At 41.9% G+C, this 22,664-nt stretch overlaps 1 protein-coding gene across 16 annotated transcripts in view; it reads left to right on the top strand.

Moving 5' to 3' along the window:
* The window catches only part of CSPP1 (centrosome and spindle pole associated protein 1), a 178,969-nt gene extending 157,008 nt beyond the window's left edge, over nt 1–21,961 (top strand). For 12 of the 16 annotated variants that reach the window (XM_043507755.1, XM_043507756.1, XM_043507760.1 and 9 more), the window contains 4 exons: nt 2,573–2,682; nt 3,436–3,586; nt 18,284–18,490; nt 20,984–21,961. In XM_043507755.1, the coding sequence (XP_043363690.1) occupies nt 2,573–2,682; nt 3,436–3,586; nt 18,284–18,490; nt 20,984–21,210 (695 nt within the window). In that variant the 3' untranslated portion in view covers nt 21,211–21,961. Of the gene's footprint in view, nt 1–2,572; nt 2,683–3,435; nt 3,587–8,693; nt 8,856–18,283; nt 18,491–20,983 lie in introns of those variants that run through there. The other 4 variants (XM_043507766.1, XM_043507765.1, XM_043507764.1 and 1 more) reach the window with 2 other exon arrangements.
* The last annotated feature ends 703 nt before the right edge of the window (nt 21,962–22,664 follow it).

The raw sequence follows: 22,664 nt of genomic DNA, 5'->3' as shown, positions 1-22,664 counted from the left end.
CATGTTTGAGATACTAATTGCACTAGAATAGGGACTAAGCCTGCAGTCTGCCCAAAGCCAGTGGAAGGGGCATCCATCAGATCTCATTAGTGCCGCTGATGTTATCTGTACTCCTGTGCAGTTTGTGGAGCTCTGGTGCTAGCCGCATCAGCAGAGAGTGGCGTGCTGATTGAGCAGACTTGATGTTGTTCATAAAAAAAGAAGGCTCGGTTTGGTGGTGAAGCCACTTGGCTAGGTTTATTGTTGAGCAGGCTCAGCACTAGTGCCCTGGCTCAACAGTTACAGATACGCTAACACAGGTATACCTGCGACAAGGTAGTGTCTCCCTTGACATAGTGTTGTCCCCTAGGCCAGGACAAAGATGCCCCTCCTATGACTTCTCCTTTTATACATTGTTACAAACCAGTTACGTATTACATTCCAGATGTTGTTACCACCTTGTACCCTATCGTTTGAACAAAACATCCTCATCCTTATCTTTATGAGGGGTCTGTGTGTTAATCCATCCTTTCTGGTCAGAAATGTGCTTAGTTGTTTAGGTGATACCTAGATGTTACAATTCTGACAAGGCCTGTTTTAGTTCACTGCCTTTGATTCATACTGTTAGCCATGCTTAGCGCTCTAGCAAGGCCAACACCAGATCCCAAATGTATGTTGTTGGGCATGAAAGGCGCAAACCTGGAGGCTGAAATAGGCAGTGGAGACAAGTGTCACATTTTGTGTGATTCACAGCAAAGGAGGGTTTGAAAACTGTTGTTAAAGGAAGACCGGATCATAATGAGAAAGACACAAAGGACATAAACACCACCAGAGAGTACATCTACAGTAGTCACAGGATACACATTTGTAACCTGATGCAGTTAGAATACTTTTGGGGGCTTATTAACGTAAGTGGAACATAACATATTATTATGTAATCAGGCTAACAACTCAGATATGATCAAGAAGCCTGATTACAGAATGTTGTTAAGGAACACAGTCACCCATAGATCTCCCTTATAAGCAGAAATACCAAAAGCCGCCAACTGGCAGAGGGCGTGTAAGGTATACAAGTGTTTTTCAGGGATCCCCTGGGTCTGATGTCTGCATAATAGTGAGCCCGAGGATGTCATGTGAAGTCTCTACCAACAGCCAGTAACACGTTGGTCATCCTAATTATTGCAAGATATATGGATAGATGATATTTAAGTAGTTATCTGTCTATATTGAAAACTAGTTCTTCAGGTATGTGAGAAGACATCACTGGAAGGTGATTTAAACAGGTTCAGTTTAGGCAGGGGGTAGTAGATGCTTATCTTTCTGGCTAGTCAAAGTGTATTTTATTTTATTTTTGTAGGCAACCTATGGCACGTGTGCCGATTTTCAGTGGCACTCACACTGCCTGGGTCCTGGCCACCGGTCGGGGGGGGGCTCTGTGTTTTTTAAATTCAATTTTAAATGAAGCTTCTTAATCGTTGTAAAAACCTTATTTACTTTAGAAACAATAATAGTGTAGTTATATATTAAAGACTTATAGAAAGAGACCTTTTAAAAATGTTAAAATGTATTACTGGCACGCGAAACCTTAAATTAGAGTGAATAAATGAAGACTTGGCACACCACTTCTGAAAGATTGCCGACCCCTGGCTTACAGTTTAAGACTTTTTACATTACTGAGCCTGATGCTAATGAAGAGATTGTGAATTCACATAAGAGAAGATCTGCAGGAAAAAACAAACACAGCAGGTGGCTTCATGTTTGATTAAAGACAATGGATTTTTGGGGTATAACTTGTGGGTATTCAGGTATACCCGGAATCCTTCACTGAGGAAAGGAACTGCCGGTGTGTTCTGTCTTGCAAAAGGAGGGTCATAGCCAACCTGGCTGGAAAAAACTGCTAAGACTTTAGGTGAGCTAAACTTCATTACACAAGCATGTTGTTAATTAAGTCTAGGCCCTAGATGGCATGTTATGGTTTTATTTTACGTGTAACCATTTGTTTCCAGTATTTCCACTTGCTATTATTTTAATGTCTAGTCTTTGTTAAATAAACGTTTGCTTGATTTCAATGTAAATGTAAGTGTTGTAGGTTAAATGGAGCAGTGAATTGAAGGGAAGCTGGTAAGCTGGTGTGTATTATTCCTTTGGAAGCAACACATTGCTCCAGGAGGATACCTGGAGAGCTCAAGGGTTGGAGTGTGCCTATCACTGACCTGTAGAGAGAGAGGAGGGCCTGCTTAAGTCTGGAGGGGGAGTGCTTGTGTTGCCTGTGGTCAGCGGAGTTGGGGAGCTGACCTCTGACAAGTACAACAAGGCTTCCTTATGCCAAGGGCAGCTGGTAGCGAGGAGCCTCACTGGGTACTCCAAGAAGCATCACACATGCCCCTTACATACAAGTCATTGTTATGCAGTATCACTAAGCTTAGTGGTTCCCCATGGGATATCCCAATGAAAGGTATTTATTTGTTTAGTGTATCTGTGTCAAGTTGTGTGTGCTATATTAGCACTGCTTGTTTAACAACTAAATGTAATCAGACTCATCACTGTGGTAATTTGATTTTCTTGAGAGATTTGTTCACTTTCCCTTTTCCAGGCACTAATGGGGAAACCTTTCCAGCTTTTGAAGAAGTTAATTTATCTTCACAGCCACCGCCATCTGCAAGGGAGAGGAGACGAATAAAGAAGAAAGCAATGGAATTTATTGTACGTATGAAATGCTTCTCTCCCCACTCCTACACCTCTCTTTTGCATTTGATGGAGAAACCTCAGGGGTTTCTGAGAAGAGTGACTAATATGAGTAGGGGTATGGAAAAACTGTTGTATAACGAGACTGAGAAGATTTGTGTAGTTTACTTTACAAAGGAGACTAATAAGAGGGGACATGATAGAAGTATGTAAAATAATGATTGGTATAGAGAAGATAGATTGGGAGCTTCTGTTCTCTCTTTTATAACACAAGAACAAAGGAACAATCAATGAAATCAAAAGGTGACAAACTGAAAACTGATGAATGGAAATCTTTTTTTTTTTACATGATATGTAGTTAAACTGTGGAACTCAACTCACAGGATGTCATTGAGACCAAAAACTTAGCAAGATTCAAAAAGGAAGTAGACTTTTATATCTACAGTTACAGTAGCTAATGCTAGCATCAATTTTGGAAGAGATATTAAACCTCATTTCGCAGGGCAAATTAATTTCTAACTATTAGGCAAATAGCCTTCCAATTCCTATTTTGGAGCTTCTTCCTCTGAAACATGTGGTATTGGCCACAGTCAGAGAGAATACAGTAGACTAGATGACAATTACTGTGATTCCCATTTCAATAGGAATCACAGTAAATGGCTGTAGATGATGTGTATATATATACACAATATAAATGGGTTATATCCGTAGTGGCCCTTCGGCAGGAGTGTTATATTTATTGAAATCTTCCCATGTTTTCTAAATCTGCAGGATGATGTCCCTTTTAGCAAGTCTCCGCTGCCACAGCCTGACAGCTGCTCTTTGCACTCAAGCTCCAGTCTCAATGTTGATCAGCTGAAAGCCAGGAATGAAGAACGATTGCGAAGATTGAATGAGTTGCAGAAGAAATCTGTTAACCTAGGTATGACTTTGTTCTATGTTAAAGATAAACAGATTTTAACAGACAAACTGCTTGTAGACTAAACAAAAAGAAATTGGCTGAGACAGTCAAATTAGATTATTTTGACATAATTTAATACTCTACATCACTGGTTTGCTGGAAAATCAGTTGATAAAGGTTTGAATTGAAGTTTGTTGCAAGTTTTGAGAGGTCAGTGATACAATAAGGAAAACGAAAGGATATGATATACCAACTCAAGACTTGTATACCATTATCCTAGATGTAATACAACCTAATATCTGATGTGTCTGTGAAAAGAAGTAATACCCTCCAATAAAACCCATAATGCAGCTGGCCAATTGAGCCATGAATATGGAAGCTATATTCTTTTTTACACCCTGTGGAGATCAGCACATGCTGTGAAGCATAATGTTTCATTACTCCAGTCTTGGCACACGTAACTACAGATTATGTTGGTGATAAAATTCTCAAATTGTTTTACTGAACTCTGAGCTGCTGTCACAAAGAATTCTACAGGCTGACTTTATGGAGAAGCATTTCCTTTTTGTTCTGAAAATGTCTTGTTTTAATTACATGTACTGATTTGTCCCCCAGTCAGTATGTTGGGACACATTACTCAGTTGCGCTGAAAATACTCTTTGGCATAAGTCTTAAATCCCATCTTTGAGTATAACTAATCAACATCCTGCCTAAGCAGTTTTAAAACCAGCATTATTTTTTTTATTTGAAGGCATTATTCAGAAGGCATCAGAAAATGCTTTACAAACTGTAAACTAAAAAATCTTCCCTTGATTTTGTAGCAAATGGTACTCTTATAACGAGAGTTGTTCTTGTCATCACTGGCTCACAGTAATTTTCATGCAATAGTGCAACAGTGGTGAAAAACGCAGCATGCTTGACTTCCATTGTACTTTTACTCTGCCTTCTATTCATTTGTCTTCTTTACAGCTAAACGCTCTCTTTCCAAACCCTCATTACTCCATACAATTCAAATACATCTTCACCATATTCAGTCCTCTCCTGTCTATCTACCCAACTTCTTTTCTTGTTCAATCACACACCTCATGGTTTCACTTAGAATTGTGTGAACGAAGTTGCTATTAATTATATATAACTTGGTTGGTCTTCCTTTTTTGAGCCACAGTCTCCTTTTCTTCCTTTGCTACTTTGACTCCCTGGTCTCTGAATGAGGGTCTTCTTTCTTATTCTCCATTTATGTTAACTAGTAGTATTTTACTAGATTAAGAAGTTGGATTTTACAATAGCATTTAGTGTAATCTAAACACCGCCTGTCCGTCTTTTAATGATTGTCTGCGTGGATTCCACTCTTGGTGCCCATGAGACTTACGCATGCGAGATCGGATTCTTTTGGCCAGCACTGTCTTTGTGACCCCCTCCCCAACCCAGGTCATAAAGGGTGGAGGAGGTCTAGCCGTCCCTTGGCTCCTTCTTTCCCCCTAAAGCAGCAAGATGGAACCTTTGCAGGGTCCGCCTTTTTCCTAGCAATAAACACTGTCCTATACTGAATTATTAGTTACGAATAAACTGGTGTTAGTTGATAATGTAGATCAGGGATTCCCAAACTGTGATATGAATACCCTTGGGGATATGTGAGACATCTCTGGGGAATATGGGGAAGAAATTGTGTATTGGCGTTTTTATTTATTAATTATTTTGATTGCATTTTCATAATAGGCTATTCAAACAAAGCTTTAAAACTCTGTGGGAATTAGTTATATGAAATACAGAAGTTAATTTACTTCAAGATGTACCAGTGGGAACAGATACCTAGAGACTAACATACAGAGCTCTCACCTCCAATCACTGTACAACGTGGGTTCAGTTGCCCAGCAACTGTCCAGTCTAGCTGAGCTCAGAATTAAGGGGTTTTTTTTGGTTGTATATGTTGCACTACAACTATATCTGTATGTGACAGTGTAATACAGACAGATGGCTAATAACAGGTAGTGTTAAGAATAACACACAAATTATCAGCAATGAGAAGGGCAGGGGTGTGTGGGCAGCTGGTAGATATGGAAGGGGATACACAATAAGAAATGTTTTTGAACCTCTGGTATAAATAATTACTTTTATTTTGTCCATTGGCATTTAAAAGAAAGCCTTTTTATCAGTTAATATGCTAGGAACTCCTACCAGTGCCATCCCCTACTCAAGTAGAGGGGATATTAGCATGCTCATACACCTGAAGGGATTGCCTCACCTCTAATCCTCCCTGTTGGTGCACAATAGGGACTTCTCTCCTACTCACCCTCCTTCCTCTCCATGGGGATCCCAATGGGAATCTGGGAAGGACTCTAGGGATTGCTCTCTGAGTCGGAAAAGACATGGATTTCATAGTAGACAGGCCTCTTGGTATCTTCCTCTGTGTCCAGCATTCCATTACCCATATGTCTATCAGCCTGGGCCTATTGGGGGTCCTGGGGTGCAACCTCATTCACATAAGCCTGCGGCTACTGCCCCCCCCACTTCCAGGGCTACATCCCCTTCTCCCAAAAGCCCAGTATAGACTTTGCTAGTCAGTCAAGTATTGCAATCTCAGATATTAGAGAGGTAGGAATGGAGAGTGACACAGATTAAGCAGTGGAGGGAGAAAAACTAATCCTGGCTGCAATTTCCTCACCTTTTCTCAATTAAGCAATAAACTCTTTGATGTCTGCTCCAGTTTACAGTATAAGTGAGGGGCTGATAGTGTTACAACCTGCAAAAGATCTATGGCAGACTCCAGCATCCTCATCCAAGTATGCAGACTGAAGGTACCAAGTCCCTTCTAATGGATTTGAGTATTTCTGCCTCACCCAGTGCCAGGATCTCTGGTTGTAGATGCTGTCCAGGAGAAGTCCAAACAACAAGGGTCTCTCAAGCCAACAACTAGTGAGAAGGATACTGAAAGGTTGGTCTGATTTGGCTGTAAAATCTACTTATCTCCCAGCCTCCAAATGAGAGTAGCTAATAATGAAGTACTTCTCACAAAGTACAGTTACTTCCACTGGGACAAGCTGCCTCAATTTACAAAGAGGTTTCCTTTGGAATATGAGGAAGAGTTAGAATCTATAATGAACAAAAGCAGCTGATGGCCTGCATTTCCCTACATTCAGCTCTAGATGCATCTAGTACAGTGGCACACATCTGTGGTGATGAGAAGATAGTCCTGACCATGAGCATTTGGGATACCCAGAGTGGTTTCAACCAACTTCAAGCTCAGCCAAAGATATCAGTAAGAGCATGCCTCGGATTTCTGGGACACATGCCAGACTTCACCAATCTTCCATTCCAGGGTGGTTGAAATTAGCGTATCTACCCACGAGGCACCAAATGAACATGGTGGTCATGGTCCCTTAAAGCAGCCTCTCCTTGTGAAACTGATGGAAAGACCCTCATCAAGTGTGCAAGAGAGTACCCTTTTCTGCATCTCGACCTACCAAAACTCTGGTGACAGATGTCTCCAAACCGGTTGGGAGAGCTCACTGACAATCTTTAAATTCAGGGTATGTGTTTCCTTCAGGAATCTCACCTATACATAAATGCCTAGAGTGGAGAGCCATCCACCTGAGGTATAAAACATTTCTGCTTTTACTCCAGGATCCACAGTCCAGGTGCAGACAGACAGACACAGCACAGTTTTATGCATTTTATCAGTAGACAGAGAGGAGCCAGGTCATCTCTGCTCTGTCACGAGCTGTTTGACTTCGGAATTGGTATATTCATCTCCAGATCATACCACTGGCCCTTCATCTGCCAGTCATTCAGAACTCTGTAGCCATTTGCTTCAGTAGACAGTTCAGATAGCCAGGAGGAGTTGATCAAGGATGCAGTGTTGCTGCATATTTTTCTCAGGTGGGGTTATCTATCAGTAGAGCTATTTGCCACAGACCAGAACAAGAAATGTCAAGTGTTCTGCGCCAGAGGGGGCTCCAGTCCTGGCTCCCTGTCAGATGCCTTTCTCATCCCCTGGATACCAGGACTGATGCATGCCTTCCCCCTGATTCCCATGCTGCTGAGGGTCCTGAGGAAACTGAAAGAGCTGCAGCATTGGCCAGACAGTTTGGAATTCAGATCTGGTGAGCCTCTCAACGTAAGCCCCAAACGCTTTGCCTGCTCTGCCCGACAGCCTTCCCCAGTCAACAATGGTCACATCCTGCACCTGGACCCCAATCTGTTACATCCGGCAGCCTGGATGCCAGGTGGGTGACATCTACCAAAAGCAGTCCAGCCAAAATTCTACTCCAAAGCAAGAAAGCCTCAAATAGACTTAAAAAAAGCCAAGGAGAAGTTTTTTGTTTAGGCATCTCAGCATCAGCTCTCTCCTTTGACATCACCTATTTCAGCATCTACTAGCCCTTAAGCAATCTGGAATTTCTGTCAGCTCCATAAGGGTTCATCTAGCAGCAATATATGCATATTACCCTCCTATATAAGGTCATTCCATATTTTCCAATCCTATAGTGACAGGGTTCCCTATGGTCCATAATAAATTTTTCCCTCTGTTTAGGAGCCCCTTTCCTTTTGAGACCTCAATATAATATTAACAGCATCGATTGGCCTCCTCCCTATTTTGAGCCATTAGTATCCTGTTCCCTATATCACCTTTCCATGAAGATTGCTGTTTTATTAGCTGTTACATCAGCTCAGAGGAGGTAGAAGATATTCGCACATTCACGATGGGTACCCTTTATACAATGTTTCATAAGGATAGGGTTACTCTCATCTCTCATCCCAAGTTCCTGACCAGAGTTTTCTGAGTTCCAAATTAATCAATTTATTCATCTCCTGGTTTTCTTCCTCAATTCTCTCTCAACCCTGGGGGAAGGAAAACTTCATACTTGAGGTAATAAGGGCATTGACATACTATCTTAACCGGATTAAATTGTTCAGGAACACACTGAAACTGTTTATTGCCTTTGCTGAAAGGATTACGGGTGAGGCATTTTCCTCAGAGAGATTATGAAAATGAATTTCCAACTGTGTAAGAGCAGGATGTGAGTGATTTATGTTAGAACTACCTGCCCACTTTAGAGCTCATACCACTAGAGCTAAGACAGCTTCTGCCACCTGTTTTGAAGAATGTCTCTATTTCTGAAATCTGTAGGGCAGCTGTGTGGAGCTTGGTCCACACCTTTTCAAAATACAACTTTTTGGTAGAGGCTTCCAGCTTGGATGCCCACTTTGGTAGAGATGTCCTGCAGTCATTGTTTAAGTAGGACTCCTACTACCCACTTCCAAGGAAACAGGTAACCATGGTTACAGTAAGGTAAGTTGTCATTCCTTTTGCTGTTAGCACATCAGTTCTTCCCTTGTTAGGGAGATATAATGGATCGCTTCATTTCCCTGGAGATGCAGCTAAGTCTAGAGTAGGTAGTAACAATGTTTTCTTCAAAGTAAAACTTTTTGATTCCATGTAATAGTTAGAAATAACAGAACAAGAAGAAAATTTGCTAAAGAAGGGCTATCAATTGCTATTTGTTATTAATTAACAAAAATGAGTAACTGTATAAGCTTTACTGCCAGAGTGTTTTTCCTGGGAATTTAATATAGAGTAATCAGATATTGAAATCCTTTTTCCAAACTTCTGTATTTTTTCTTAATAGGTTAGTTTTTTCATCACCAGTTTCTGGACTCAATTATTTTGACCATCACTTTTATAAAGTGATGGTCAGAGTGAGTAAGTGACCAGACTTGGTCTTTTTTTCAAAATATATTTATCTATAGAAACAGATATCTTTGGAGCCTCCAGGGGGCCCTGATTTTTTTAAATGAGAAACTTTGTTTCCCCTCCTGAGATTTTCTTAGATACTCAGTACAAGATGGCCAGTGCGAAAGAGAGGTGCAACACCTGTGCTGCCTCTCCCACTCCATTCCATCACCACTTCCTCTGGCTTTGGATTGGTTGGAGCCTGTGAGATGTATCAATAGGGTCCTTTCTGAGAAGTCCCAACCTCAAGCAAAGGAGAAGTCTAGGCCTGGAGAGTCAGAGGTCTGTGCTCTCCCCTCCTTTCAGAAGTAGGAGGGAGTTTCAAGATCAAAGGTGGAAGGCTTGAATGTAGCCAGATTACTGAGGTGCCCTGCAGCACACAACCCCTGTCTCTCTTTTTGTAGGCCTGGATATAAGTAACTTGCCATAAGTAACTTGCCTTATTTCTTAGTGGCATGACTGAGAAGACAAATGGATCAGTAGGCTAGAGACAGGATGTCTTTACTGGCTAAGATATAGGGGAACACTGGTACCATTTAGAATGGACAAGATATGCCTGGAATGTAAGATGAGGTAAAGAGTACGTGTGCCTGCGCAATGTGTGGCCAGAGAATGCTGCACAGGGATTAGTACCTGCAAAGTAACTAAGCCAATCCAGAAGCATGTGATTCAATGTATAGTTAAAGATGTATATGTTGTTGGTCTTGGTAAAGATGTGTTAAAAGGAAAAGTGCTTCTGTGTAACTTTATAGTGTGGTATGCTTTATACCCACCCTGTACACTTGAGTCTGATCAACTCAGTGTAGCTTTGCTCTATACCAAATAAAGGGACCCGAGTGATAAGACTGGAGTCAAAATGAGTTCTTGGGGAACCGAGTGGAAAAGGTCTTGGGGAAACCCCAACACTGTTCACTGTCATTTGGGGGCATGGGGAAATCTGTTTTTCCCTACATGATTCTTTGGAGCTGTCCCGTATTTATTCTGGTCCTATTTCCTACTCTTGCTGGGTGAACTTGAAGCAGGGATAGGGGCTAAAAGATGTGAGTGACTTAATAGATTCTTGTTAAACATGACAAGAATTGAACACAATCTTTGGTTGAGACCTTGTATTGCCTCAGGGATTTTAGTGAGCAATGAACCCTAATGCTGTATAAATGTTAGATTGTATGGTGTGTTTTTCCTGCTTCCCTTGCCCCTTTGTTTTATGCAGTATTGTTGTAGCCATGTTGGTCCCAGGATATTAGAGAGTCAAGGTGAGGTAATATCTTTTATTGGACCACCTTCTGTTGGTAAGTGAGACAAGCTTTCAAGCTTCACAAAGATTTTTTTCAGGTCTGGGAAACTTATGCAGAGTGTTAAAGCTAAATACAAGATGGAACAGATTGTTTGGCATTAGTAGTTAAGACATTTTTCAGGGACCATTGAAGGTGAAGTGGCCCCTCCAGTCATAGGGAGGACAGGAAGGGAAGGGGAGGTAGGGAATAAGAGCAGCTGGGGATGGGGGGGTGGAAGAGGGATTGTTAGTGTGCTACAGATTATTGTAATAAGCCATAAATCCAGTGTCTATTCAGTCCATGATTTTTACTGTCTAGCAAAGTTATGAATTTAAGCTCCCAGGCTCGTCTTTTGAAAGTGTTGTGCCGGTTTCCTTTGAAGAAGAGAACTGATAAGCCAGATATAGAATGATCGCTTTGTGGTGTTTTTCATCTTTTATTATTTTCCTGTGTGAGTTCCAGAACTTCATTCCTTTTATGGTTAGAAACCTTCGCCTAATTTCAAGCCTAAACTTGTTGATGGCCAGTTTTATCCATTTGTCTTGTGTCCACATTGGCGCTTAACTTAAATAAGTGCTCTCTCTCCCTGGTATTTATCCTTCTGCTGTATTTATAGAGAGCAGTCATGTCTCCCTTCTGTGTCTTCTTTTGGTTAGACTAAACAAGCCAAGATCTTTGAGTCTCCTCTCAGAAGGTAGGTTTTCCATTCATCAGATCACCTAGTAGCCCTTCTCTGCACCTGTTCCAGTTTGATTCATCTTTTTTAAACATGGAAGACTTCATTTGGAACACCATGTTCAATTCTGGTCTCACGTGCCTTGTTTAGTGATAATAACGTTTCCCTGTCTCTACTGGAAATACTTTGTCTGATGCATCCTAGGACTGCATTAGTTTTTTTTCATGGCCATATCATATTAATGGCTCATACATATCCTGTGATCAACCAATACACCCAGGTCTCTTTCTCCTCTGTCACTTCCAACTGATAAATCCCCAGATTATAGCAAAAGTACTTGTTAGTCCCTAAATGCATGACTTTGCACTGTTAAATTTCATCCCATTTCTGTTACTTCAGTTTACAAGATCATCCAGATCTTCTTGTATGATATTCCAATCCCCCTCGGTATTAGCAATACCTCCCAATTGTGTGTAATCCACAAATATTATTAGGATGCTCCCACTTTTTGTGCCAAGATTAGTAATAAATATGTTAAATAAAATTGGTCCCAAGACTGATTCCTGAGGAACTACACTAATAACTTCCCTCCAGCCTGACAATTCACCTTTCAGTATGACCTGTTGTAATCTCCCCTTTAACCAGTTCCTTATCCACCTTTCAGTTCTCATATTAATCCCCATTTTCTCCAATTTAACTAATTATTTCCCATGTGTAACTGTATCAAATGTCTAACTGAAATCCAGGTAAATTAGATTAACTGCATTTCTTTTGTCTTAAAAAATCAGTTATTTGATCAAAAAGGGAGATCAGGTTAGTCTGGTACAATCTACCTTCTTTAAAACCATATTGTATTTTATCCCAATTACGGTTCACCTCTATGTCCTTATCTGCTTTCTCTTTCAAAATTTGTTCCAAGACCTTGCATATAAGTAAGGTCAAAGTAAGAGGCCTGTAGTTTCACTTTTTTCCCCTTTCTTAAAAATAGGAACTGTATTAGCTGTTCTCCAGTCATAGGGTACCACCCCCGAGTTTACAGATTCATTAAATATTCTTGCTATTGGACTTGCAATTTCATGTGCCAGTTCCTTTAATATTCTTGAATGGAGATTATCTGGCCCCCCCCAAATTAGTCTCAAGAAGCTGTTTGAGTATGACTTCCACCTCAGATGTGGAAATTTCTACCTCCATATCCTTGTTGCCATTAGCCACCCTGCCACTACCCCTAAACTCTTCATTAACGTCATTAAAAACTAAGGCAAAGTATGTGTTTAGGTGTTGGGCTATGCCTAGATAAACTTTAATCTCCACCCCATCCTCATCCGGTCCCACTTCTTTCCTTGTTTTCTTCTTACTTGTATAGCTATAGAACCTTTAATATTGGTTTTAATTCCCTTTGCAAGGTGCAACTCTGCTTGGCTTTTGGTAGTTCTCACTTTATCCCTAAACTTTGCTTTGTTTTCCTTGCTAATCCCTCCCATCTTCCATTACTCGTAGGCTTTCTCTTAATCACCTGTTTGAGATGCTTGCTTATCCAGCTTGGGCTGCAACCCTTCCTTATGATTTTTTTCTCCTTGCTTGGGATGCAGGCTTCAGATAGAATGTGGAAAAAGGTTGAAATTACTTTCAGTCAAAGTTGCAGAAGCTGATACTTGAATTCTTCAGTCCAGTCCACTTCCCTGAATAATTCTCTTAATTTTTTAAAGTTAGCTCTTTTGAAATCAGGGATCCTTGTTGCAGATCTGTTTTTGTTTATCCTTTGATTTAGTTTAAATTGAATTAGCTCATGATCACTCAAACCAAGATAGCTCTTTACAACCAGCTCTTTTATGAGGTCCTCCATGACAGACATGCAGCCTTAGTCTTAACTAGTTATGCCAAACAATCTGTTCTATCTTGTATTTAGGTGTGACATTCTGACTAAGTTTCCAAGACCTGAAAAAGAGCTCTGTGTAAGCTGGAAAGCTTGTCTTTCACCAATGGAAGTCAGTCCATTAAAACATATTACCTTACCCACCTTCTTTCCCTCTCCCTTTTGTCATTCATTACCCACTTTACAAGAAAAGCTATTTAGTTATTTCTATAACACCTGAAGGGTTGTAAGAACTTCCTAGAACTTAGATGTAGTATCCTCACAAGTGAATTGGGAGGAACAAGGAGAAATGGAAGAATTGGAGTGGGAATAGAGAAGAGAAGACAATTTGAATAAGGAGCTAGTAATCAGTTGAAACTCTCTTCCTATAACCGCCTCTTCTTCTTTGAGTGATAGTCCCTATTGTATTCCACTGAGAGTTATAGGCGTGTGCCATACGTCTGGAGCTTGAGCTCTTGAAAGTAGAAGTGCCTATTGGTCCACGCGTGCACCCTTGATCTGCCTCATGGTTACATCCGAGGTGATAAAGGGCGGGGTGGACTGACCGCGCCATCTGTTTCTTCTCATCACAGCATTGTCCAAGTCGGAGCCTCTTCTAAGGGGAGGTCTCCATGCCCTTGTATGATGTCATCTCCTTGGTGGGTGCATTTCCCCCCCTAGACTTACCTGCTTTGGGTGTGTTCCCGCCCACTCCCAAGAGGCTCCTGTTGTTCCAACATTCCGACAGCATTGCTAATTGAACCAGCCTCTGATTTCTCAGGGTCGGTGAACTTGGACGGCGCTCAGGATCCACCCTTTCTGTACTGCTGGTGTGACTACTCCAAGGCCCCGCCAGCTCAATGGCAATATCTTCTCTTTACATAGCACTAGGGTCATTGGTACTCTGCTTGTGGGGTCCTTGTCAGCATCCATCGGAACTGCTGGGATGGCCGTACTGGGGATCGTGGCCGCAGTATCCACCATTGGAACCTTTCTGCTCTGCTTTTGAAGAGTCTCCCATCTCCCCCTTCAGCCATCATCGAGCAGGCATTCCAAACTGCCGTTAGAAGATGCGCCGCTTTAGTCTGACTCCGACGGCACTGCCGGAACCTGAGTGCTTCCCTTCGTCTTCCCTGGATACTGCGGTGTCCTTGACTCCCTCCTCACCCTGAATGACTACCAACAATTCCAGGATCTGCTCCGTAGGGGGGCTAGTGCCCTCAACATCCCACTGGAGGAAGTGCAAGATAAGCAACACCAACTAGTAGATACCTTGCATGCCTTGGTACTGGTCGAGGTCACCCTACCACTCAGTGAGACTATTCTTCAACTGGCCCGGACTGTCAAGCATACGCCATATACTTGCACACCCACCCCCAAAGAGGCAGAGAAGAGGTACTACATGCCTCCAAAGGTGCCTGAATTTCTCTACCCACCACCCAACTCTCTCATCATTCAGGCAGGGACAGAATAGGCCCATCAGCAGCACCTGCGTTCCATCCTAGCTGATCAAGAGGGCAAATGCCTGGACCTTCTGGACCGCAGTGTCTTTTCGTCTGCCAGTCTCCAGTTTCGTATTTCAAAATACTTGGCTCTGTTCGTGAAATATGACTTCCTTGCCTACAGCAAGCTAATGGATTTCACAGACAAACTGGCCCAGCAGGATCAAGCCTGATTCCAGACTACTCTAGATGAAGGGAAGCTGGTTGCGAGGACATTGCTGTAGGCCACAGTGGATGCAGCAGAAACTTCTTTGTGCATGATGGCTATGGGGATTGTCATGTGAAGAGAGTCCTGGAAACATTCGTCCGGTTTCCTGAGGGAGTTCCAGATCACCATTGAGGGTCTTCCTTTTGATGAGTCTCATCTCTTCAGTCAGAAGCCTGTTGACTCCCTTCACTCCCTCAAAGACTCTAGAGCCACTCGCTGGGAATCGACACACTGGTGCCCAAGTGCAAGTTCTACTGCCGACTTGGCGATTCAGAACTCTCCAGTTCTTCCAACACCAGTCCTGTGAGCCTCCTTGCGAATGGTAGAGGACCCAATGACCCCGTCCCTCAGGTTCATCATAGTCACAACCTTCTGCATCTCATGACCAATTCTCACGGAATCATTATTTCTGAGTACACTTTGAAAGCCGCCGACCATCATGCTTTATACCATGCACTCGACCAGCCCCCTTTGGAGGGAGCCTAGCATGCTTCTTACCAGCTTGGAGAGCGATAACAACAGACAAGTGGGTCCTGGATGTTATTCAAAATGGCTACATGATCGAGTTCAAAACACTACCTCATCCACATCCCTGCCCCGATCCCATTTCGGGGATTGCTCTCACGACAGTATCCTTGCCCTAGAATTGGATTCCTTGGTGCAAAGGGGGGGTGATAGAAACTTTTCCCTCAACCTGTCAGGGACCAGGTTCTATTTCACCTACTTCCTAGTCCCCAAGGAGAAGGGTAGGTGGCAATAGATCCTAGACCTCTGCTGTCTCAACTGCTTTATACGAAAGCCAAAGTTTTTTGTATGGTCACCCTGGCAGCTGTCATTCCTTCCTTAGAAAGAGGCATGTGATTTACAGCTCTCGATATGCAGGATGCTTACTTTCATGTGGATATCCATCCTACCCACAGATACTTCCTGAGATTCATGGCAGGTCATCGTCACTTCTAGTACAGAATCACCACGCTCCATGAGCCTTCCCTAAAGTTGTCTCGGTAGTGGCAGCCCATCTCTAGTATCAAGGTGTCCTTATATTCCCTTATATCGACGACTGGCTGCTAATGGCCTGATCAAGAAAGGAAGCTCGAGCCTCAACCTCTGTGCTGCTCACACTCCTCTCCTCCCTGTGGGTCAGCATAAATGTTGAAAAACCAACTTTGGATCCTACTAAATCCCTAGAATTCATTGGGGCATGCATCAACGCGATCTCACCTCCAGGCGACAGGTTCCAGACCCTGCAGGAGCTAATTTCCAGAGTGCTATCCAGTTCTTCTGTCTCAGTCAGGACCTGCCTTTCTCTTCTTGACCACGTGGCTGCTTGCATTTACATGACTGCCTTCACTTTTGCTGCCTACAACTGTGGCTCCAGAGAGTCTACTCTTCCATGCAACTCTCTATGGACTTTCTACTCACTGTTCCCCATGAGGTTCTTTCCTCTCCTCCCTCCAGTGGCAGATGGATCCGAGTCAGGTTTGTACTGGGATACCATTCCTTTTGTCTTTCCCCTCCAACACAATTATCACAGATGCATTGTCTGCTATGAATGCCTTGTTCGGAGTGGCCCAGATGGATGAGCATATGACTCAAGAGACATGGACTGCTTGAGAGTCCTGGATGCACATCAACATCCTGGAGCTTCCGGCTGTGCAGAGAAAGAGAGCGTTTCTCCTGTCCATTCCTGTCACATCCTCAACATATTAGACAACACCACCATCTGCTACATCAACAAGCAAGGAGGCATGAGGTCTCCTGCACTCTGCACAGAAGCAATTCACCATTGGGATTGGTGCATTGCCCACAAGATCCTGTTGTCGGCAGCATACCTTCCTGGGACTCAAAACATGATTACAGACTCTCTCAGCAGGAAGTTCATGACTGACCATGGGTGGGAGCTTCCCGGTGCTATGGTCACCAGCATTTTCAACTGCTGGGGGACTCCTACCAGGGACCTCTTCACCTCCCAAACCAATAACAAATGCGCCCAGTACTGCTTCAGGGGAGGGCTTGGTGCCCTTTTCCAGGGTGATGCCCTAGTTCTCCGCTGATTGGATCAGTTCAGTTATGCCTTTCCTCCTCTGACGCTTCTGCTATGAGTCCTGCACAAGGTCAAGTGGGAGAGAGTGACGGTCATTTCTGATAGCCCCTTTCTAGCCTCCCCAGTTCTGATTTCCCCTTCTTCTCTGCATGTCAGTGCACCCCCTACTTCCACTGCCACCTCTCCCAGAGCATCCTGATCCCCAGACTCTTCACCTCCGGGCTTCGGTTTTGGATGGGCATCTTCATTAGAGTGGGAATGTTTTTGTTAGCAGTGAAGAACATCTTCTCAAGTAGCAGAAAGGAGTCTACAAGGTGATCTTGTGAGACTAAATGGAAGCATTTCATCTCTTGGGTCCAGCAGAAAGAAGGGTCTTGTCCCTGAGGATGTGACCATTCCTCTTCTAGACTACCTCCTCTCCCTAAAGATGTCTGGCCTCACTCTCAACTCCATCAAGGTCCACGTGGCTGCTCTCAGTGCCTTCCATCCTCTGCTGGAGGGGCATTCTTTCTTTACTCACCCATTGACTTCCAGGTTTTGGAAGGGCCTCCTGCGAACCTTCCCTCCTCTTCAGCCCATCGCTCCCCAATAGGACCTCAGCCTTGTCCTCAAGACACTGACGAAGTCACCCTTTGAACCTGTGGCCTTGTGTTCTCTCTCTCTTTCTCTCTGTCCTCTCCTTGAAGGTCGCCTTCCTGGTTGCTGTCACATTCGCCTGATGGGTTAGCGAACTGGGGGCCATGATGGCGGACACTCCGCCTGTTTACTACATTTCATAAAGACAGAGTTTCGCTACATTTGCACCCCAAGTTCCTCCCTAAAGTTATCTCTAGTTTTCATCTCAACCAGCCTATACACTTAACTTCTTTCTTTCCAAAGCCTCACACCTCGGTGGAGGAAAGGTGCCTTTACTCCCTTGACATCCGCAGGGCCCTGGCCTTCTACCTGCAGAGGATGAAACCCTTCAGGAAGTCCCCTCAACTGTCACTATAGCTGGACACATTAAGGGGCAAGTGATTTCCATTCAGAGGATTTCGAAGTGGGCAGGGTGCCTTCTGCTCTGCTCTGTGGGATATGGGCCTGCTCCACGAGAGCACAAGCATCAACAACAGCTGTGCTTCACGACGTGCTCTTACAGACATATGTAAGGGAGTAACATGGAGCTCAGTACATATCTTCTTTTCCCATTACGCCTTGGTGCAAGACTGCTATGGATGCCTTGTTCAGAGTGGCTGTTCTCTGTTCCATGGTTCCATCATCTTCCTTGCCCCCTGCTCCTACCTAGGTACTGCTTGTTAATCACCCTCAGTGGAATACAGTAGGGACATCACTCGAAGAAACAGGGGAGTTACTTACCTGTAACTGCAAGTTCTTCGAGATGTATGGTCCCTATCTGTATTCCAAATCTGCCCTCCTTCCCCTCTGCTGCAGATCTCTGGTTTGTGGTGGAGCAGGAACTGATGGTGCAGTTGGTTCACTCCACCCTTTATCACCTCAGACAAAACCATGAGGGTGCATGCACGGACCAGTGGACACTACTGCTGTCAGAAGCTCCAGCTCTGGATTTATGGCACGTGTGTATAACCCTCAGTGGAATACAGATAGGGACCACACATCTTGAAGAATCTCCAGTTACAGGTAAGTAACCTCCTTTTACATCTACTATATGTGTAGAAAACTTGAATATTTCATTATAGATGCCATTCTTCCATTTGGTAAACAGTTAATTAAAAAAAATATTTCCATAGATCTTTAATTACAGTTTTTTACAAGAAAGTTACACCTAAAGATAAAATGCTAGTATGTTAAGAAATCTCAAAGTAACTATAAATGATTTTCCATTTAAAATTCCTCAGTTGGCTAAAAAAAAAAAGACAAAACAAAACTTAGAAGGTTTTTGTAGATTGCAGGGTCTGTAACATGTTGGTTCTTGTCTGAATAAACTTCTTCAAAGAGCCATATACAAACTGAAATTAAGACCTGGAGAATAAACCATTCACATTATTCCTACTCATAATATCTAGACCTAATTAAAATAGGGAATAGAAAGATGAAGAAAAAGTGAGTGAAAGTAAGACAGTGTTTGGGTTTTGCTTCAATAAATTGTTTTTGAAAGTTATATTATTTCAGAATGACTTTTTTAAAATTAGGTAAATAAGAATCTTTTATCACCTTGTCTGAGGGCACAGAAGTTGGAAGTTCAGAATCTTTTGTTATTTTTAAGTTAGAATCCATACATTTAAAAAAAAAAAAAAGGTGTTTGGAAATTGGAATTTCCACTCTCTGGGAATTCCTGCTGTTAAAAAATAAAAAAAAAAAAATTAATTCGAAATCAGATCTTTAAAATGATCTAGCTTTGTCTCAGAATCTGTGCTTGATGTTAAATATCTTCCAATATGTTAAATCCTGACTTAAATAAAATTTTAACTTTCATGTTTGTCAAACCAGAGGCTTTGTTTAAAAACAAAATAGAAGTACCTCCCCAGTCCAATTCCATATATTTAATCAAAGGAAGCACCAAACTGAGACACTCTCTAAATAACTTCAATTTAATTAGTATCCAGTTTTCTGTAGTAAAGGAGTAAGAAACTTCACATCCTCTAAATCCTTGATACCAGAAACCAGATCTGAGTTTGAACATTCTCCTTAATATCTAAAATTCTCAAAATAACCTGTTCTGCTGCTGCTACTTACTTTTCTAATGATACTGAATAAAACACACATTCATGTAAACTAGTGTTTAATTCTTCCATTGATTGCATTCTGTCTGAAGGGAGGTGCGTCAGAACAGAAACAAAATCTGCATTTTGGAAAAAGCCCCGGGATTAGTTCAAGAAGAAAAACGTGGCAATTTTTTTAAAAAGTGAAAATGCTGCTCATCAGGAGTGGTGAGGAAATGTGAAAGAGCAGATTCTGACCTTGGCTATTATATATAGCCTTTATCAAGGCAGATGGGAGTGTGTTAGTTGCATTCCAAGTGTTGTAATGCTATCCTTGATCTTGTATGTTATACGCATCTATACTAAATACAGGTACAGTAATAAATGTGTAATTAGCATGGACATTTTCCAATTAAAGTTCTGTAATAGATGCATGTTTTTAACCTTATTTAATATTTGAATTATTTTTAGCCAGTGTCCTTTAGAATCCTGGATTTTCCATAAATTAACTTAGCAGTTATAATAAACTGTTAAGACTGACCATATAGAAAGCATCTCTGTAGATTGTTTTAGAACATTCTGGATTTTCAGTTTGGTGTATGTGTACACACATTTTAAAATAAAGCTTTTTCACATTAATATCACCTGTTGTAATTCCTTATACTTACATGAAGTATGCTTTTTTTCCCTCCATGTACCAATAGCAATGAACTCCTTGTACCAGATTGTAAGAGCAAATCTCTGTGGGAAAAGGGAGCATGTGATTTAAACTAATAAAGTGTTGCAAGGCCAGCTTAAAATATATAAAACATTCGGGTAGCCAGTTAGGGAGGTGATATATAGACATATCTTCTGCATGCAGGGAAGTTAAACCCATTCTGCATCAGGCCTGAAGTATTTTATTCACCCTCAGGCTGAAGAGAGGTATGTGTATATAGGCAAAAGAAGATAGTGTTTGTCAACACGTTTGGTTTTTTTATAACCTTGGAATGCTCCTTTTTTGTATCAGACTCATTGACTGACTTTTCAATGGGGTGTTTGACCCCAGTCCACAAAAGCAGGCTCACTCTCAGAGAACAAGAACAGTCCTCAAGGTCAACCATCGGTATGGAGAAGGGCTTGTGTATTTGCAACCCAGTTCCATCCAGTGAGAGTGAGCATTTTATGAGGCAGCAATTGCTCAAAAAATCCATGGGACGTTGGAGAGCATCATGACCTAAAAAAGGACTTTCAGTATCTTCATATCTACTGAATCTTTAATTTAATACAGATGTGGCCTGTTCCTATACAGACTTGCTGCATTTGAGGCATGTAATTGATAAATACTGTATTTGGGTGATAACAGGTCTCTCATCCTTTATATCATTAAATATGTAGAAGGAATAAACATTAAATGTAAAAACAAGGTGGTATTGTGGTGATGGGATTATGCTAAAGAGGAAACTATAAGCCTGTTTCTACTTCTCCACAGGTGATGATACTTCCCTGGGAGATGCTGATGACATTTTGAAGCAGTTTCTATCTAAAGGTGGCAGAAGGCCCACCTCTGTTGATACAGTAGCAACAGACCCCTGGCTGCGACCTGGAACATCAGAGACTGTGAAAAGATTTATGGCTGGGCAGTCAAACCAGGCTAAACTTTCTTCTGAAAACACATTACCCTTTGGTTGGCAGGGACTGTCAACTGCACATGGTTAAATAAATCTATATTGAAACCAGCTGTGCCTTTAATCATAGAAGGAATGTTAATCACTACTGCACTTTTAACATGTTCATTTTATGTTCTCTTGTAAGAATAGTCTTATATGTAAATATTGTGAGCTATATATATAGGTTTTTTTTATGAAATGTTAAAAAAGCAGAAGTTGTAATGTAACTGATTTCTTTAAAAGGGAAAACAGACTGTGTACAGGATGCTTATTATACCAAGATAGGGAAGTGGAGGTTTTTTGCACTCTTTCTATAAGTTACACTGGTCAGTATGTTACTGATATTTCCAGTTTTAGATTTGAAGCTTGTGTGAATGTAGTATTAGATAAAAGAGAACTTTTAACATAAAAACTCAGAATCTAGAATGATTCTGCCATCATCATAGCATAAACAACAAATCTTATATTCCTTTTACTCAAGTACTTCATGTGATTTTTACCTCAGTGCAGCAGTAGCTATTTAAAAACAGTGATAAGGGGTTGTTATAGCCTGTATTTGTCCAGTATTCAAGAGTTACTGGATAAAAAATTTATGTAAACAATTGGTCATTGCTGTTCCACTTACTACCATTTTGCTTTCTTTTCCCAATCAATTGTGTACTAAAATTTTAGTTATACATTTCTGCTTCTTACTGTTTGTGTTGATAATGCAGATACTGTTGAGTGAGTATTGTTAATATTTAATTTATGGTCATGATTTAAAACAATTGATGAAAATAAATTATATTTTATTACCAAAATTTAAAGCTTTCTCCACCTTTTGTGGAAATGTGGGTGAGAAGTCTGAAAGAGACTTAGCTTCTATAGGTACACTAGTTTCTGCCTATGGCATAAAGGGGGTCCAACGACTAGAAAAAAGGTTAGCAGCCTTTCTGTAATTGTTGTTCTTCAAGATGTGTTGCTCATGTCCATTCCACATTAAGTGTGTGTGTGTACTGCATACACATTCGCCACAGATAAAAATCTGAGCAATATCCATTGGGCTGGCTCTAGCACCCTTTGGTGACACGCACTTATGAGTGTTAGGAGCCCAGCCAGTTCCATACCCTCTCAGTTCCTTCTTGCTGGCTTACTCCAACAGAGGGGCAGAAGGATGGGTCATGGAATGGACATGAGCAGCACATCTTGAAGAACATCAGTTACAGAAAGATTAGTAACTGCTTTTTCTTTGAGTGCTTGTCCATTCCACATTAGGTGACTCCCAAGCAGTACCTTAGGAGGTGGAGTCAGTTCATGGACGTGCGGATTGCAACACTGCTCTGCCAAACCCCTCATCATCTCTAGCCTACAGAGTGATGGTGTAGTGGGATGAAAAAGTATGCACTGACAACCAGGTCGCCGCTCTGCAAATATCCTGGATTGGGACTTGGGCCAGAAACGCTGCCGAGGAAGTTAGAGCTGCTGTCAAGTGGGCTGTCGAGGGTGGAAGGTGGGCAGCTGCCT

The sequence above is a fragment of the Dermochelys coriacea genome, chromosome 2 (genome assembly GCF_009764565.3).
Source record: "Dermochelys coriacea isolate rDerCor1 chromosome 2, rDerCor1.pri.v4, whole genome shotgun sequence".
NCBI lineage: Eukaryota > Metazoa > Chordata > Testudines > Dermochelyidae > Dermochelys > Dermochelys coriacea.
This window is presented reverse-complemented; position numbering and strand designations above follow the sequence as displayed.